Source organism: Anomaloglossus baeobatrachus, chromosome 11, assembly GCF_048569485.1.
Source record: "Anomaloglossus baeobatrachus isolate aAnoBae1 chromosome 11, aAnoBae1.hap1, whole genome shotgun sequence".
Lineage (NCBI taxonomy): Eukaryota > Metazoa > Chordata > Amphibia > Anura > Aromobatidae > Anomaloglossus > Anomaloglossus baeobatrachus.
In genome coordinates, this window is record NC_134363.1 from 34,501,931 (window position 1) to 34,520,689 (window position 18,759).

General features: G+C 48.1%; 1 protein-coding gene across 1 annotated transcript; it reads right to left on the reverse strand.

Annotated features, from left to right (window-relative positions):
* Nucleotides 1-8,450: 8,450 nt before the first annotated feature.
* LOC142256967 (zinc finger protein 574-like) lies at nt 8,451-13,566 on the reverse strand. Its single transcript, XM_075328992.1, has 2 exons — nt 13,492-13,566; nt 8,451-11,298 (listed from the first exon to the last, which is right to left on the reverse strand). Exon 2 carries the CDS (start codon nt 11,263-11,265, stop codon nt 8,572-8,574), a length of 2,694 nt encoding a protein of 897 aa, XP_075185107.1. The 5' UTR covers nt 11,266-11,298; nt 13,492-13,566; the 3' UTR covers nt 8,451-8,571.
* Between the last annotated feature and the right edge of the window lie 5,193 nt (nt 13,567-18,759).

The window sequence follows — 18,759 nt, forward strand, 5'->3', positions numbered from 1 at the left end:
CTCCGGAGGCAGTAGCTATACACCCAATCGTCTGGGTCTCCCAATAAGAGCTAGAAGAAAAGGAATTTACGGTAAGTAACAAAATTCCCTTCGTTGTAACCATTTTAAAGAGACAAAAGGAGCAGTGGTGTGCATTTAAAGAAGGAATAATCAGACTAAAGTATTAAATGGAAAACAAAACAAAAACTGATAATATATTCTTTACGGAAAATTCTCCCGAAGTCTCATTATCCTCACTATGACAGGTAATGCCTTCCTGCAGAGCTGATACCATAGGATCCACCATTCACAATGGATGATGTCACAGCTCACCTCCTCCTATACAATGATAACATCTCTATAAACAGTAGATATCATCTATAGTGAATGTTGGATCCTGTGTTACCAGCTGTAATATAGTGGTGTAATCAGTCACTGTACAGGAGGAGGTGAGCTGTGATAACAACACAGGATCCACTAGTCACTAGGTGAAATCACAGCTCACCTGTACAATGACTGATTATACTACTATATATAACTGGTAACACAGGATTTACAATGGGTGATAACACAGCTCGCCTTCTCTCCCCTCATGTACAATGATTGATAATACCCCTCTATAGAGTAGATAACAAATGATTCCCCATTCACAATAGGTGGTGCAGCTCACCTCCTGTACAACTGCTAACGCATATATGCAGTAGATAACGGGATTCACAATGGATATCACAGCTCACCTCCCTCGGTACAATGACTAATAACACCTATAGATGGCAGATAATGCAGGATCCACCACTCACAATAGGTGATATCACAGCTCACCTCCAACATCTCCTATATACACGAGAGAACACAGGATCCACCATGGACAACAGGTGATGTTACAGCTCACCTCCTGTACAATGGCTGATTACACTTCCAACAACTATATACACACATTACACAGGATCCATCAACCACAATAGGTGGTATCACAGCTCACCTCCTCCTGTAAAATGATTAATTACACCCGTATATACTAGGGCTGTGGAGTTGGTATAAAATGAACCGACTCCTAAAATATATAATTAATTGGGGACAGTAGTGCGATGCTGAATGGTTTTTTCATTAGAATTTGGGAAAGTTATGAAATGTCCTATAAATGTCTGTTCTATTCCTGCTCTAAGGCTACATTCACACACAGCGTTTTGGAGGATACATTTTTCAGCTGTAAAAGCAGATGCGGTTTTTTAAAAAGCTGATCACCTGAAAGGTGTTTGAGCTCATAGGTAATGCTTTCTATAGCAAAAGCAGATTAGAAAAAGGCCACACCAACTGACAGCTCGTTCTTTTGTGAGGATCTGTTTTTGAGGCCTCCAGTTTCTCCAGGCCTTAGTGGAAAAAGTTCTGCAAGATTACCAACTCAAAAAAGAACAGGTTCTTGCTGTTGAAACGGACAATGCTTCTACCATAAGTAAAATTAAACTGATGAATGAGAGTAATGAACAACAACTAGAAGAAAATTTAGGATTCGGTATGTGTGAGATGGAAAGCCACAGTGCTGTTCATGTAACTGAGGACAAGCAGATATTACAACAGAAGAACAGCAAAATGATACTTTCAAATTAAATGATCTTGTTGAAGCTGCTTCAAACCATTTTCATATTAATCACATGTGCTGTGTTGTGCACATGCTGCAGCTGGCAATAAGAGAATCTGCAAGAGGGACATGCTGGAAATCTGATTGGAAAAGTGAGGAAATTGGTTATTGCCGCCAGAACCCCTAAAACTGATTCCATCTTGAAGAGACGTGCTGGGAAAGGGGCAATTGTCGATCAAGCAACTCAGTGGGGCAGCACTTATTTATTTAAGCGATTGCTTGAACTAAAACAGTTTCTTATAGATATGGTGAACCCTCAAGTAACCATAAATGAAGGTGAATGGACACAGGTGGCTGAATTGACTGAATTGCTTAATCACCCATTTACCGTGACTAAAAAATTACAAGCTGAGGATTTAACTCCTGGCATTTTCATAAGGGAGTGGAAGAACTTGCTATTTTGCCTGTCCCAAAGAGGAGGTTTAATCGCAGATGGCATTTCTGCTTCAATGAAACAGAGAGACACAGCTATTGGAAAATATACCGTATACTGCTTGATGATCAACAGCTTACTAAAGGAAAAGAAGCTCTGACGGAGGTAGCAGTTAAGATGAGTGGCCTAAAGAACTGCCAGGCGCAAGAGGACTTGGGTTCTAAAGTTGTATTCCAATAAAATAAAATATATTTTATGTTCTATCTACATATCTTGATTATTCATCAACACCAAAAAAACACAACCAATATAGGGAATAAATACACTTAGATGTAAATCACCAACAAATTATGAGATTTGCATAAAAATAACTTAATTATGAAACATTAAAAAACAGGATGTCTCAAGCAAACAGACCCCTCAAAGGGTAAATATGTATCAAAAGATTATTATGTTGGGAACACCAAGTCAAAAAATCATGTAAAAGTCACCCCGTATAGAGAAAATTATACTATGTATATATCTATCTCATATATATGTGTGTGTGTATGTATATATATGTGTATATATGTGTATATATATATATATATATATATATATATATATATATAAAATATATATATATATATAAAATATATATTGGATTAAGAGTACAAATAGTGACACAAGTGTGCGGTTATAAAGATATAATGGCTACAATAAACCATAAGTAAAACTAATAATATACCTACAGGGAAACAGTAGACAAAAGTAATAGCGTCCCACACCCTCTCCAACGCACGTTTCGCACTTGTAGCGCTTCTTCCCCACACCCTCTCCAACGCACGTTTTGCACTTGTAGCGTTTCTTCCAGGAAGAAGCGCTACAAGTGCGAAACGTGCGTTGGAGAGGGTGTGGGACGCCACTACTTTTGTCTACTGTTCCCCTGTAGATATATTATTAGTTTTTCTTATGGTTTATTGTAGCCATTATATCTTTATAACCGCACACTTGTGTCACTATTTGTACTCTTAATCCATATGAGAGATATATATATATAATTTTCTCTATACGAGGTGACTTTTACATGATTTTTTGACCTGGTGTTCCCAACATAATCTTTTGATACATATTTACCCTTTGAGGGTTCTGTTTGCTTGAGACAGCCTATGTTTTTTAATGTTTTATAATTAATAAGTTATTTTTATGAAAATCTCAATTTGGTGATTTATATTTTGATTATTGGATCATAAAAATGATTAAATGTCTGATGTTCACATTGTACTACAATAAATTTTTCACTTAAATATAAGCAATATATGTGGGAGTCGGAGTCGCAGGTTTGGCTTACTGACTCCACAGCCCTGCTATATACAGTATGTTCCACAGGTGTGGGTGTCACAGCTCACCTTCATAATAATATTTGCATGTGTTCATTAGATGATTTAATACAAGAGATGTGGTCTTTTGCTGCTTGCTTATGGGTTGCATGAAAAAAATATTGCTTTTATTTATTTTTTTTTTTAAAGTTGTGTTTTATAAATCTGCCATAATCATTGGAAAGTTTAAAAAAAAAATAAATAAAAAAAAAAAAAATGGGAAATTTATTGCAAAACAAAACAACAAACTAGGCAAAAATAAGTGCATATGCCATAATGAATGTGTGCCTAATGCGTAGGTGATAAGTGCCCTTTAAGGTGAATGTTATTTGGCTGCGGTTTGTGTTCCTCACTTTCCATTAAATGAACCTGTACCTTGCGCTGCAGAATACTCGCTCTTGTAAGTGATCCAGTCCATTAATTGCTGTGAGTTTATACCCAGTGACCCTGAACGCATTCTTTTGGAAAGTCATTAGCACGCTGGAACCAGACAGGTTCATTGCCGTGTTCTTCCAGCTCTTAATGCAGCAGCGAAAGCTGAAAAATTTCTATCATAGGACAAACGTAAACTAGTCGGCGAAAGCCGTGTGGACTCCGGCAGCCCGCCTACCCGAAAGCTCGGCCCGGGAAAAAAAAAAGCTTTCAAGACCGAGCTGAATGAAAGCAGAAGAGGCCGCTAATTGATTCCCTCTGAGCCGCAGCAGCAGATAATCCTGTTTATGTAAGAACTTTGCTCGCAGCGGTCACAGATCTGCTTGTTTTTGGGCTTTTGTTTTTTTAGATTGACACGAAAAACTCACCTTATAGCAAAACACGTACCCTTCCCCCATCCGACGCAGCGTCAGTTGTATGTGAATTATGTCTGGAATTGCCATGAACGTTTACGACACAGTTATGGCCACCATTGTGATGCCCGTTACTGGACCTGCAGCTCCGGCATCGCCTTCTATCTAGACTTTGTACCAAAGTGCAAATTTGTGGGTTATGTTACAGCTATCGTGTATGGAGGGCCTCACGACTTCTTCCCGTCAAGCGCCGGCATGTTAACTTTCAGTGGCTGATCCCTTTATTGTTCGAGAAATAAACCGCCAACGGGCAAGAGATCTATCAGCCGAATGATCATTTGGCTAACGGCTATCTAATGTTCATGGGGGGCTTCGACCTAGAGACTAGCGATGAGTGAGCACTACCATGCTCTGTACTCGTTAAGAGAAGTTGGATGCTCAGATGGGAAGCGACTCGAGTACCGAGAATAATGGAAGTCGGTGGGGAACTCAAGTTATGCCCATCGCAGGACCAACTGCTATTAACGAATACTGTGCATGGTAGTGCCCGCTCATCACTAGTTACAAGTACAGAGCACCCGAGCATGGTAGTGCCCGCTCATCACTAGTTACAAGTACAGAGCACCCGAGCATGGTAGTCCCCACTCATCACTAGCTACGAGTACCGAGCACCCAAGTACAGTAGTGCCCGCTCATCACTAGTTACGAGTATTGAGCACCGGAGCATGGTAGTGCCCACTCATCACTAGTTACAAGTATTGAGCAACGGAGCATGGTAGTGCCCACTCATCACTAGCTTCGATTATCGAGCATCCGAGCATGGTAGTGCCCGCTCATCACTAATTACTAGTACAGAGCACCCGAGCATGGTAGTGCCCACTCATCACTAGTTACGAGCATCTGAGCATGGTAGTGCCCGCTCATCACTAGTTACAAGTACCGAGCACACGAGCATGGTAGTGCGCGCTCATCTCTAGTTACGAGTACTGAGCACCCGAGCATGGTAGTGCTTGCTCATCACTCGATATGAGTACTGAGCACCCGAGCATGGTAGTGCCCGCTCATCACTAGTTACCAGTACTGAGCACCCGAGCATGGTAGTGCCCGCTCATCACTAGTTACCAGTACTGAGCACCCGAGCATGGTAGTGCCCGCTCATCACTAGTTACGAGTACTGAGCACCTGAGCATGGTAGTGCCCGCTCATCACTAGTTACGAGTACTGAGCACACGAGCATGGTAGTGCCCGCTTATCACTACTAAAGACTTAAGGCCAGAGTCACACTTTTGAGTAACTCATGCGTGACTTGCACGAGTTTCGCATCACAGCCCCCGTTACGGCCGCACACGAGCATCTCAGCTACATAGAAATAAATGCAGTCAATCTGCTCCTGTCTGGAGAGTGTGCAGCCGTGCCGGGTGATGCAATGCGAGACTCGCGCAAGTCACGCATGAGTTACTCCCAAGTGTGACTCCGGCCTAAAGAGCATTTTGTTGCAGAATTTTTGTGAAATCAATCCTAGAAGTTTCTTTATAAGTGCAGCGGGGTAAGGGACTGCTCTCCCAGCCCTGCTGCGCTCTCTCCTCTTGGCCTCTGATCCTTGATTGACAGTTCACTCCTCTCAGTGCCCTGTCCTACACCCACCCAAGACACTGCTCAGGTGCTGATTGCCCAGATGATATAGGAGGCCTTCCATCAATTGCGGATCATCTTTCATAGCTTACTGCGCATGCGCCGCCCCTGCTTAGTAAACTAACCCAGCAATGATAGCGCTTGCGCAGGCGAAGACCGGTCATAGGCAACAAAAAGCAGAAGGCACAGCAGTGCTGGAAGTGCGAGGCTCGCGCCCCGCTGCACTTGTGATCTCATTTTGAAGGGTGGATTTCTCAAAAATGCCCCAACAAAATACCATAAGCAAGGTAATGTAGCATTAAAGGGAATTATCACCTCTCTGGCGGTTTCCGGCGGTGCCATAGAATTGGTGCATGTACTCAACCTCCGCTCCATGCAGATTTGTGCTCTGCAGAGCTGTATGCTGAAAATCAGAGGAGCTCCAAGGGATCAAACCTCCAGTAATTAGTAAACAATCACTTTTCAAGTTTGTACAAACTCTTTAAGCCCTGGAGTTGGGGCTTTTGCATTATTGCAATTGTCTCCTCCGCTCTTCGCCATAAGCTACTGGAGGGGTTTGCTGCACACCTGACCTCAGTGTGTCCCCGCAGGTCGAGTCCTCCTACGCTGTTCCTCTCTCAGGTCACTGTTAATTTTAATATTTAACCAAAAAAAGACACAGGATGACGAGTTCACCTTCAGAGCCGGAGATCGTGACCATCTGTACAGACACTGGGTTCACTGGCTGGGGGTATAAAGGCGAAGATGTTCCTTTTCTACAGAGGGGACTGGCAGGGCTACAATCCGGAGGCTGCACCGAGCCGATGCCTGTGCCATATTATTGGGCTACTGCCCAAATTAGGGAAAGTCACCATGCAGGACAGGGATTTCCACCGACAAATGCTGGAGAAGACCATCAACATCAACGGGAAAGGCATGGGGAGCGCCTGGAACCACCCACCTGGCACTTGCAAGCTAAATATCCCCTTCACCCCGGGGCGATTTTCCATTTTTGTTTTTTCCTTCCCTTCTTCCGAAAGCCGTAATTTTTTATTTTTCCGTCAATCTCGCCATATGGGGGCTTGTTTTTTTGCGGGACGAGTTGTACTTTTCAATTAAACCATGAGTATTACCATATAGTGTACTGGAAACGATGGTTTTTGGGGCATTATATTCACAGTGTTCACTTTTTGGTAAAAATGATATGTCGGTGTGATGCCTCAGGTCGGTGCGAGTTTATAGACACCAAATATGTATAGATTTACTTTTATCTAAGGGGTTAAAAAAATTCTGACGTTTATCCCAAAAAAAATGGCGCACTTTTTGCGCCTTTTTCCATGACCCGTAGCATTCTCATTTTTCGGGATCTATGGCTCAGTGATTGCTTATTTTTTGCGTTTGCTACGTTTTGATTGCCTGTTATTGCATTTTGCGACAACAACAAAAAAACGTAATTTTGGATTTGGAATTTTTTGCCGCTGCGCCGTTTACCGATCAGATGAATTGATTTGATATTCTGATAGATCGGGCGTTTCTGAATGCGACGATACCAAATGTGTGTATATTTTTTAACCCTTTAGTTTTCAATGGGGCGAATAGGGGGGTTGATTTTAACTTTTAGGGTTTTTTCTTTTTTTAAATTTTTTTTCTTTTATTTGCTCCCCTTCTAGGGGACTATAAGGATCCGCAGTCTGATTGCTCATTCATTTCTCCTGATCAGAGCTGCACAGCTCTGATCAGGAGAAATGCTGCGTTCTTGTTAGGCTAGTTTCACACATCCTTCTTTTCGCCGGTTTGGCGGATCCGGCGTACTCCAGTACAGTGTATACAGTACAGTGGCAGCGCGACAAGCTCCGGTCACATGCTGTCTTGTGACCGAAGCATGTGACGCGGATGTTATAGCGCTGTCACCATACTGTACTGGAGTGCGCCGGATCCGCCAAACCGGCGAAAAGTAGTATGTGAGAAACTAGCCTTACAGCGGCTCTCACAGGAAATATGTCGTGATAGTGACAGGAGTCATCACATGACCCTGTGCTACCATCGCCTTCCTGTGATCGCGTCACAGGACCTCTGGTGGCAGCGGGGAAATGCACATTCCTCGCTGTGGCACTTTAAGGCATTAACAGGTGTGGGTGGATCACGGATCCACCTGCGCCTGCGAGGCACACATGTCTGCTGTTCAAATCAGCAGACATGTGCGGGGATCACTACCGGCTCATCGAAGTAGACTGTGGTAATCACCCCTTCATGATTTAGGACGTACTATTACATCTTAGGTTGTGAAGGGTTTAACTGTCAGGAATAAGAAAAGAAAAAAAAAAAAGCAGTGTGTGAATATACTCCGACTGGGTTGTTTGTTTTTTTCTCTTCACTTCATGTTTTGAAAACACCCGGTAGAAAAAAAAAAAAAACGCATGTCACTTATTTGATGCGGATTCTACTCCGAACAAGGCACCGTCGGCTCAAAAGCGCTAATGCATTTCCTGATGCATTTTCTACTCGAAACACTCATTTTTGTTAGTCTCAAATAGAAAAAGCTCCGTCTTGACGTAGTATTTTAGTAGGGGGAAGTCTGCTGTAACCTTTCTGCACTGTGTACACACGGACATACACGTCCGGGCAAACACGTCCATGTCACGACAGCGCAGGTATGGTTAATAATTGCTGCTTTTTTGGGGCCAAAGTTGTGTTAGGAAACTGCTGCAATGAAGCGACAAACATTTATAAATCTAGGCCTTTTATATTATGAATAAATACCTTCTATCACATTAACGAAAAGGGAAAAAAAACCCAGCAGTAATATACACTGAACAGCGGGGGGCGCTATATCGTCACATCTTCCACCTGCAAGTTCCCCTCAAGAGCAGCCTGGTAGATTTCGATGGTTTCGGCTAAAGGAAGTGGCTCGGCGCTCTCGATGATGGCTATGGTCTCCCCCAGTTCAGTGCACATGATGGTTTGCTGCGGCTGCGCGAGGTTCCTGTGAGTTTTTATATGGCCCCGTAGATTAGAAAGGGACTTGAAGCCCTTTCCGCAGTCTGGACACAAGTGGGGTCTTTCTCCGGTGTGGACCTGTCTGTGTTCGGCTAGTTGCAAGGACTGGACAAAAGTCAGGCCGCAGTCCTGGCAGCGGTAAGGCCTTTCGCCTGTGTGAATTTCGCGGTGCACCCTTAAGTGGGCGGCCTGGCGAAACCTTTTGCCGCAGTCCAGACACGGGAAAGGTCGCTCCCCCGTGTGCGTTCTGAGATGGAGCCGTAAACTGAAAGAGGCGGAAAAGGCTTTCCCGCAATAGGTGCACTTATAAGGTCGCACCCCGGAGTGATACTTTTGGTGCCTCGTCGCTCTTCTTTGGCTGGTGAAACATTTGCCACATACAAGGCACTTGAAGGGGCGCTGACCGGTGTGTACGAGAAGATGAAGGTTCAAACTGGACTCCGAATTCAGGATCTTGTTACACGTCGGGCAGACGTGCCGGCTCGAGCCTCTGCTCCGGCATCGGTGATCGGAGAGCTGCGATTCGTCGGCGAACACCGCTCCGCACTCCTTGCAGTGGATCGGAGCTTTGCCCTGATGCTCCAGTTGGTGCAACTGCATTAACTTTTTCCGCAAGAAGGACTGGTCGCAGTCTGGACACTTGTACGGGAGGATGCCCGTGTGTTTGATCTGGTGCAACGCAAGTTTGGAAGCTCTGTTAAATTCTACGCCGCACACGTTACAGGGGAAGGGCTTGGACCCGGTGTGGAGGACGCGGTGCTGCTGCAGGTTGGAGTTCTGGGTGAACCTGCGGCCGCACACCTCACACTTGTACGGTTTTTCTCCCGTGTGAGTGAGGTGGTGCCGCGTCAGATTGGCATGAGTCCCGAAAGCCTTGCCACACGCCGTACACTGAAAAGGCCGCTCCCCCGTGTGAGTGCGCATGTGGTTCCTCAAGTGCACCTGTTTCTTAAAGTTCTTCCCGCACACGCTGCATTTGTGCTTCCTTTCGGTAACGTGCACGGCGCGCCGGTGCTGCACCATTTTCAGACGGGTGGGGAATTCCTTGCTGCATTGGGGGCACTTGAAGTTCTCGCTCTGACTCCCCGGCACCGTCTTTGGTTCTTCCGACGAGACGCGAGTATCGAATCCATTTTCTTTGGACCCTGCCTTCTCTATCGTCTCTTTCTGCGGGACCTCGGGGACCTGCAATATTACTGGAGCCAGCATGGTAGAAATCTGTGAAAGATGACCCAGAGCTAAAGGTTTCTCACTGCCAAAGATGCTGGGCCTATCTGGCCTGGGGACACGCGTGCCGCTTTTACCGGCGTGGGTCCTTCTGTGGTATAAGAATTTGGTCATGTTACTAAAAGTTTTCCCGCAGTGGCAGCGATGCAGAGGATCTGCCATGTGGCTTTTCCGATGCAAGACTAAGGTGATTTCTGTGCCGAAACCTACGCCACAGTCCACGCATAGGTATAACGCCTCCCCGCGATGTACTCGCATGTGCTGCTCCAGGGAGGCCTCTTTCTTAAACACCTTGTAGCAGTTTGGACACTGTAAGGTGCCCTCCACATGCACCCGACTGTGCGACTGCAGCCTGCTGGCAGAGGTGAACAGCCGGTCACAGTCTGGGCACGGGTACTCTTCGTTCTGGTGTTGCTTACGATGCTTCCGTAGCTCCTCGCTAGTGCCGAACTGTTTCTTACACTCCTGACACCGATACACCCTATGTAATACCCCAAACCTATCCTTGGTCAGCTCCTCTTTTTCTTCTATCATCCAGTCTTTTCGCAGTCTCTCTAAAATACTAGATGAAGGAGTGGCGTTATCCAAGCTTCCGTAGAGCGAAGAGGCCGGACTTTCCTTCTCGGATTCCAAAAAGTGTCGACCCTGATGGTCAAGAAACTCCTCGGGTGTGTGAAATACCTGGCTGCACTCCGAGCACTCGTACGGATGCATTTCTAGGGGGGTTTCAGACAACGCTGTTGGCACAGGTTCTACAGCTTCAGTCGCCACCACAGCCGGCATCTCCACTCCCCACCCGTTCAACGTCCTTTCATCTAGGAGGACATTTTGCAGGCTGAGTACGGCCTGGATGCCGGATCCGGTCTGGAGGACGACGCTTTGTTGAGATTGGTGCTCCTGCTTCTCGTGTTTTTGGCGGTGAGAGAGCCACTGTTCTGGGGAAGTGAAGAGTTCTTTACAGTCAGAGCACTGATAACGTATCTGGCCATTGGTTAATGAGGGAGAAGCAGGGGTTTGAGGATACTCCTGCATGTGCATCTCTTGGTGATGGAGCAGCTCGTCCCCGGACACCAGGACCTGTTCACACTCTAGACACTGGTACTGGCTTTCCTGTACTAAGCCTTGCAGCTCTCCCAACTGCAGGGACATATCCTGGGTCAACGTCGCTTGGATGCCGCTGCCAACGTGGTTCTGCTGATGGACTAACACATCCTCCAGAGCGTTGAATAACAAGCCACATTCTGAGCACATGTACTGGTGCTGAAAGACGACCGGAGCCTGGACGTCCTCCGCCATCACCGCAAACAGGGTTCACTGCTTTTACGACAGCTGTAAAGAGAAAGAGAGAAAACTAATGAAAATACAATATGGCATCAGATCACCCCGACCACTTCTCCTAAACCATCAAACACATGCGACTCCCTGTGAGGTGCAAATGTATATACTTGTGAGTAAGGTGATAAGTGATGGCCAAACACCCGCTGTACCCCCAAATATAGACCTGTCTGTGTGACCAACAATGAAGCTTCATTAAACTCAATTAGATTTATAATGCTGAATCCCTAATCTCTAAGCATGTCCTCCCCATCTGTACTGACCCCAAGTTACCGCCTGTATTATACTCCAGAGCTGCACTCACTATTCTGCTGGTGCAGTCACTGTGTACATACATTACATTACTGACCCCAAGTTACCGCCTGTATTATACTCCAGAGCTGCACTCACTATTCTGCTGGTGCAGTCACTGTGTACATACATTACATTACTGATCCTGAGTTACATTGTGTATTATACCCCAGAGCTGCACTCATTATTCTGCTGGTGCAGTCACTGTGTACATACATTACATTACTGATCCTGAGTTACCTCCTGTATTATACTCCAGAGCTGCACTCATTATTCTGCTGGTGCAGTCACTGTGTACATACATTACTGATCCTGAGTTACCTCCTGTATTATACTCCAGAGCTGCAGTCACTATTCTGCTGGTGCAGTCACTGTGTACATACATTACATTACTGATCCTGAGTTACCAGTTACCTCATGTATTATACTCCAGAGCTGCACTCGGTATTTCGTATGTTTCATGGATATAATGTCCAGGCATTACTTACTACAGTAGTTTATTGAAAACAGATTGTGGATTCTCCTCTTTAAGCTCCCACCAGGCATTGTACAATAACTTCCAATAACAATCAGCAGAATAGTGAGTGCAGCTCTGACGTACAATACAGGAGGTAACTCAGGATCAGTAATGTAATGTATGTACACAGTGACTGCACCAGCAGAATAGTGAGTGCAGCTCTGGAGTATAATACAGGATGTAATGCAGGATCAGTAATGTAATGTATGTACACAGGGACTGCAATAGCAGAATAGTGAGCGCAGCTCTGAAGTATAATACAGGATGTAACTCAGGATCAGTACAGGATCAGTAATGTAATGCATGTACACAGTAATTGCACCAGCAGAATAGTGAGTACAGCTCTGCAGTATAACACAGTATGTAACTCAGGATCAGTAATGTAATGTATGTACACAGTGAGTACAGCAGCAGAATAGTGAGTGCAGCTCTGCAGTATAACACAGTATGTAACTCAGGATCAGTAATGTATGTACACAGTGAGTACAGCAGCAGAATAGTGAGTGCAGCTCTGGAGGATAACACAGAACGTAACTCTGGTTCAGTACCGGGGGAGTTAGACGTGTCAGCTTTCTTGGCTGCAGATCAGTGACTTGCTCTGTGCAGCATTCTCCTGTATGCGCCATATTGTACCGTAGCTGTAATGCTATCACCGTGGTGCAAAGAGTCCAAAATTGCAAAGTATGAACAAGGCGGAAAACTCGTCTCCTAGGTGCGCCGTTCCTGGCCCAAACTGTTAGGTTTTCCTCCTCGCCCACGTCTTGCTGTTTCGGACTCTGTACACTGTGGTGAATGTCGGAGCACTGAAAAGATAAAAACCTCTATTTTGTGATGGAGAGAAGTTACAGAATGAACATGGCTGCGGCGCCGCTGATCTTTATCGCTGGGGAGAAGCCGCACCACTGAATAATGAGCGAGGAGGGTCTCTAAAATGCGATTTGTGGCTGTGACGGGGTCAGGAGCGGACCCCAACCTCCGGAACACAGCGGTCACTACTGACAGCGGCTTTTACAGGGGTTAAACGCAGCGTCAGGCTCTGCCCCGGTGTAACCTGTCACCCATGGAAATCTGGGCTGCGCTGACATCTCAGGGTGCAGCTGGGAGGTGTAGTTCTGCAAGAAAGGCCAAAACAATGGAAAAAAGCAGAACAGCCAATCAGATCGCAGCTCTCATTTATTCACTCTGCGGAAAATAAAAAAGCTGTATTCTGATTGGTTCATTCCCTCGCATTATACCCGGACTAACGGCCGTCCCCTACACACCCCGGACAGGCCTCACCCTTCCGGGCTGACGCACACCGACCTTCCGCCTCCCGTCCCCTGCCCCCTCCCGCCATGTCTGAGGCCTGCTCTCCGCCCTCCCGCTGTCCCGGCACTTACACACTGAGCCCCCGACGTCCCCTCCTTCTCCTCCTCAGTTGCCGTCTCTTCGGGCACCTTCCAGCATCCTCTCCCCTGATTGGCTGTAGCTCGTTGCCCTATAGGATTACGGCGCCGCAGCTTCAATAATAGAGGTCTTGCAGAATGACGTAGAGTGAGATGAAAGCGAGGCTGAGCAATCCCATAGTGCTTTGCGGCGACTCATTATGAGCAGAGCTGCTGTGTGATGAGGCTGCTGATGCTACAACTTGGGGGAATTACTGATGCTTCTATATAAACTATGGTGGCCCTTGCTACATCTAATGATTGTCAATGGCGCTAGTTCCGGAGTGTAAAAAAACAAAAAAAAATGATATTTCCGGATGCGAAACTGTCCAAGCTGATATGATAAAAATCGGATCAGAAATTCGTATGGACCCCAACATGGTGACGGATAAAAACCATCCATCACCATACTGTGAAAAACAGCCCTGATACAACCCCATCAACAAAAAAAGAAAAAAATAGTAATGGGTCTTGGAAGGCGAGTGGGAAGAACTGAAAGAGAAGTGTCGCGCCCTGGGGCAGCCGGGCTGCTCGGATCCGGACGGTCTGTGGCTCGAGGGGTTCCGGATCCGGGGGCACCGTCGACCAGTTTTAAATGAAAAGAAAAGAAAAATAAAATAATAAAAAGTCCGACTAAAAATAAAATAAAAATAAATCTTTATTTTTATATAGCGCTAACATATTCCGCAGCGCTTTACATACATCAGGAACACTGTCCCCATTGGGGCTCACAATCTAAATTCCCTATCTGTATGTTTGTGGAGTGTGGGAGGAAGCCCATGCAAACACGGGGAGAACATACAAACTCCTTGCAGATGGTGTCCTTGGTGGGATTCAAACCCAGGACCCCAGCGCTGTAAGACTGCAGTGCTAACCACTGAGCCACCGTGCCGCCACTCATGGTGTGCGGCCAGGGATAGTAGGGCCGCCGCTGCCAATCTTCCCTGCGGGTGATGGATGGACGCAGCGTGGATGGTGGAGCCCTCCGCGAGCAGAGCTTTTCCCCAGGGGTAAGTGAAGGGTTAACAAGGAGGCGCGCGGCAATAAGTCAGTCCAGACAGGAGAGGGCAGTTTAATTGTCTTTACTTACTGGGTTTGCACCCTGGAGACGTGCTGGATCCCAGTTGCGCCCATGTCCTTTTTAGCTGTGCCAGCCAACCTGGTGCCACTATCCCACCAATGCACTCCTGTGTATGTGGGTCCTCCCTGGCGTTGAGCACTTGGAGGTCCTCCTGGTGTCTGGGTCCTGCCGCAGGTAGCTTGGACTATTTAAGGGAATTTCTCCCGGTCCCCTCTTTGCTGCTGTTGCCTCGGACGTTAGTGGTGGCACATGAGTCCTGGAAACCCTCCCGCCTGGCAGAGTTAACAGAGGGCTTGAAGTCCTGGTCTATTCTGGGATCTGCACCCCGTGTGTGCAAAGTACTGTGAGCCCTGGATGTCCACCGCACAGGATCCGTCTGTCCTTGGAGCTTGCTCTCTCACTCTCCAGCTACTTTTCTGCTCTGAGTGGCTGATCTTTCTACTCAGGTCTTTGCGGATTTCTTGCTACTTTCCCTGTGTCTTAAGAGTCTGTGGTCTGTCTTGACACCTTTCCTTTTACTACCGCTCACCTCTCACTCCTCTCCTCTCTACTCCTTTCACTAACTCCTCCCGCTGTCTACCCACACTTCCCTCGACACTCGCTCCTCACCCAAGGTCTTGTCCCTCCCTTCCCAGTTGGTTGCCTAATAGCTCACAGTGCCCAGCCCTGTCATCTGGCTCTAAAGGGGGTCTCCCACCCTGGTTGTGAGTGTAAATGTCCTGGTGTGCTAGTGTGTGTGTGATGACTGGCACAGTCGTGTAGGACCCGAGCTATTGCCTTGTTGTTACCTTGTTTTTGTGACACCTGGTTACCACAGGGGCGTCACAGAAGCATCGGCTGGGAATCTATCACCCAAGGGGACTGCAAAAACCTGGAGCTGGGTCCCATTAACATCATTGGGGTCCCCCCATTCATCAGATCCAATCTCCGACAGCTGATCCTGTTGTGTTATAGATCACAGGAGCGCTCGGCCAAGCTACCGGGCGGACAATCATTGGTGGGGCTTAAGAATCAGCCATTGATATATCAATTCTGGACAATCCCTTTAATAAGCGCATCCACACAGGCCATCGGCTGATCTGCCAAAGCTCCAGCAGGGGTGCAATCATTTTTTTTAGATTGTCTAAATGTCACTTGGAGGGCTGACATAAACTAAATTGGCCATTAAAGCCCCTCATACACCATAGATAACTCTCGGCCAAATGATATTACTGCCCACTAGTGGACACAGATGTCGCGGGCGGGGAGGGAGCCGCCGCTGGCACTCGGGTCCGGCGCTGCTGCAGCCTGCTGCTTGCTGCTCGCTGGCTCGAGCGGTGGGCCGGATCCGGGGACTCGAGCGGCGCTCCTCGCCCGTGAGTGAAAGGGGATAGTTTTTGGGGTTGGGGAAGTCGGTTCGTGACGCCACCCACGGTTTGTGGTGAGGTTGGGACAAAACCATATACAATAGGACCAATTGAGTTCAATATACGAAAAACAAAAAACCTCAATTTCAATTAAAATTAAACTTTTATTAATATATTTTAAAATTTAGACACCCATTAATAGTGAACACACAAAGGGCATAGATGATGAAGGGGAGGAGCTAAATATATGGGGTCCCTATAGCAAATAGTGAACACACAAAGGGCATAGATGATAAAGGGGAGGAGCTAAATATATGGGGTCCCTATAGCAATTTAACACACAAAGGGCATAGATGATGAAGGGGAGGAGCTAAATATATGGGGTCCCTATAGCATTAACACACAAAGGGCATAGATGATGAAGGGGAGGAGCTAAATATATGGGGTCCCTATAGCATATAAGAGGTTGGGACACCACCGCTGCTCTGGACGGGGATCCCGGGAGCGATGACAGGGAGCAGCCAAGATGTTTCTCTCCCCTCCGTGGGTAGGGGGTTTTGGGTGGTCCCGGGGCCCGGTGAGGTGACTGGAATGTGGATGGCAGGGTTTGGTGAGGTGCAGGGTCGCAGGGGCAGCGCGGTGCCCGACGGCACGGTGGTACTCACTCAGCCAGTAACGTACACAGAGTCTCTGGTGAAACAAACGGCTGGATGGACGGGTCCCGCAGCCGGCTGCAGTGGTCACTCCCGGTAGGTTGATGGTGACTGCCTTTCCCTGCACCTGTAGTGTGTTTTCGGCCCCGATGGCTTCCTACCGGTAACCCGCTCCCCAGCTTGGATAGGCGCCGGAGGAGCTCCTTTTGCCCGCAGGCTCTGGCCCTGGGAATTGTAGCCTTGGCGGTGACTGTATTTCCCTTCACGGTTTGGACGGTTGCCTTCAATCGGGTCTTTGTTGCTGGGAAACCCCGGAGGTTCCCGTCGCTAACGGATTTGACCGGTTTAATGGCGATTCCAAGCCTGGTCGGGGTCCATAGGCCCTGCCGAATGGTGCTGGCTTCTCTTCGCTCCCCGGTTCGGTACTGGTGGGCCACCGCCCGTCCCCGGTCCTACGGTTCCGCGTCGATCGGCCCCTCCTGCAGACGGCCACCACTGTCTGCCAACCTTGCTGTATGTGCCCGGGCCACGTACCCGGACACGGTCAGACTTCTTCTCACTTGCCACTTCACTCCTGCTCCTTCACTCTCCCTAACTGTTCTCTAGCTCTGCCCGAGCTTAACTGACTTCCTTTCCCGCCTCCAGGACTGTGAACTCCTCAGTGGGTGGGGCCAACCACCTGGCCCCGCCCCACCTGGTGTGGACATCATCCCCTGGAGGGAGGCAACAAGGATTTGTGTGTGACTGGTGTGCCTAACCGGGGTGTGGGGTGTGTTGTTGCAGTACCTGTGACGTCCTGGCTTGTCCAGGGCGCCACACAGACATAAAAGGGCCCCTGTTCAAAAACAATATATGGGTTCTTTGCCGTCTAATACCTCAACATAATGGACAATTCCACCTCTCTTGGAGGTAGTAATGAGCCCCTGATTTCTGGGCCCCGGCTGCACCTTGTTTCAGCTTTTCAGGAGCCTTCCTTTGTTCTCTATGCGAGAGCCGCTCCCAGACCCCTCTATCTCAGCAGTTTGGTATCTCTACCAAGAAATCATCTCCCAGGGGCCCCTATACACATCAGGCTAACATCAGCCTCACTGGCGGACACTGACAAAATAGGGCCCCTGTGTAAGACCAATATATGGGCCCTTTGCAGCTGAAGAGTTCATTATAATGCACAATTTCGTCTGCTTTGGAGGTGGTGGGGGCCCCTCACCTCCTGGGCCCCTAGTTACACAAATGATATGTCAGCCCCTGGTTGGCCAAACTCTCTGATGACGACAGTGTAATGTGTGTATGTGTGTAGGGGCCCCCAGGAGTTGATGTCGGGGGAGATAACGATATGGCATGTCCATTTCTAAGCTGCTGATGTCGCGGGCGGGGAGGAGGGTGTCAGCACACCGCGCTCACCCCTTCTGCTCGGGTCCGGCAGCTGCTCAGTGGTGGCTCGAGCCGTAGGCCGGATCCCGGGGGTTTCCTCGAGCGGCGCTCCTCGCCCGTGAGTGAAAGGGGGGTTGTTTGGGGTGTTGGGATAATGTCCGTGACGCCACCCACGGTTGTGGTGATTGGTAGCACCACCGCTGCTTATTACGGGGATCCCGGGGATGGTGATATGGAGCAGCCAGGTGTTGTGTTGCCCCTCCGTGGGTAGGGGTTGGTGATCCCGGGGCCCGGTGATGGCTTGTGAGGTGCGGGGCCTGGTGGGCGCAGGGACGCGGGGGCAGCGCTGTGCCTTGCGGCACTATGGTACTCACTCAGCCTGAGACTTGGACACAGTTTGTACGGTAAACCAAACGGCTGGTAGGACGGTCCCACAGACGGCTGCTTTGCTTCCCCGGTAGGTGACGGTGATGTCTCTCTTCCCTGCACCTGTATGTACGGATGGTTGCGATGGGTCCCCACCGGTAACCCGCTCCCCGGCTTCAAGCTGGGCCGGAGGAGCACTACACTTTGCCCGCAGGCGCTGGCCCTCAGAGACTGGTGCCCTGGCGGTGGCGGTGCCTCTGTTGTACAGGTTGGACTGTTGCCTTCAATCGGGACTTGGTTGTTGGGGGAATCTACGTCCCCTTCACTGACGGATTCGGCAAATTTGGCGACTCCTAGCCTTGCCGGGGTCCGAGAGGCCCCTGCCCTGGTGCTGACTGTCTTTCGG

Bases quoted from the DNA above. Each gene is read 5' to 3' on its own strand.
- LOC142256967 (XM_075328992.1), bottom strand. From the start codon at position 11,265: ATGGCGGAGGACGTCCAGGCTCCGGTCGTCTTTCAGCACCAGTACATG.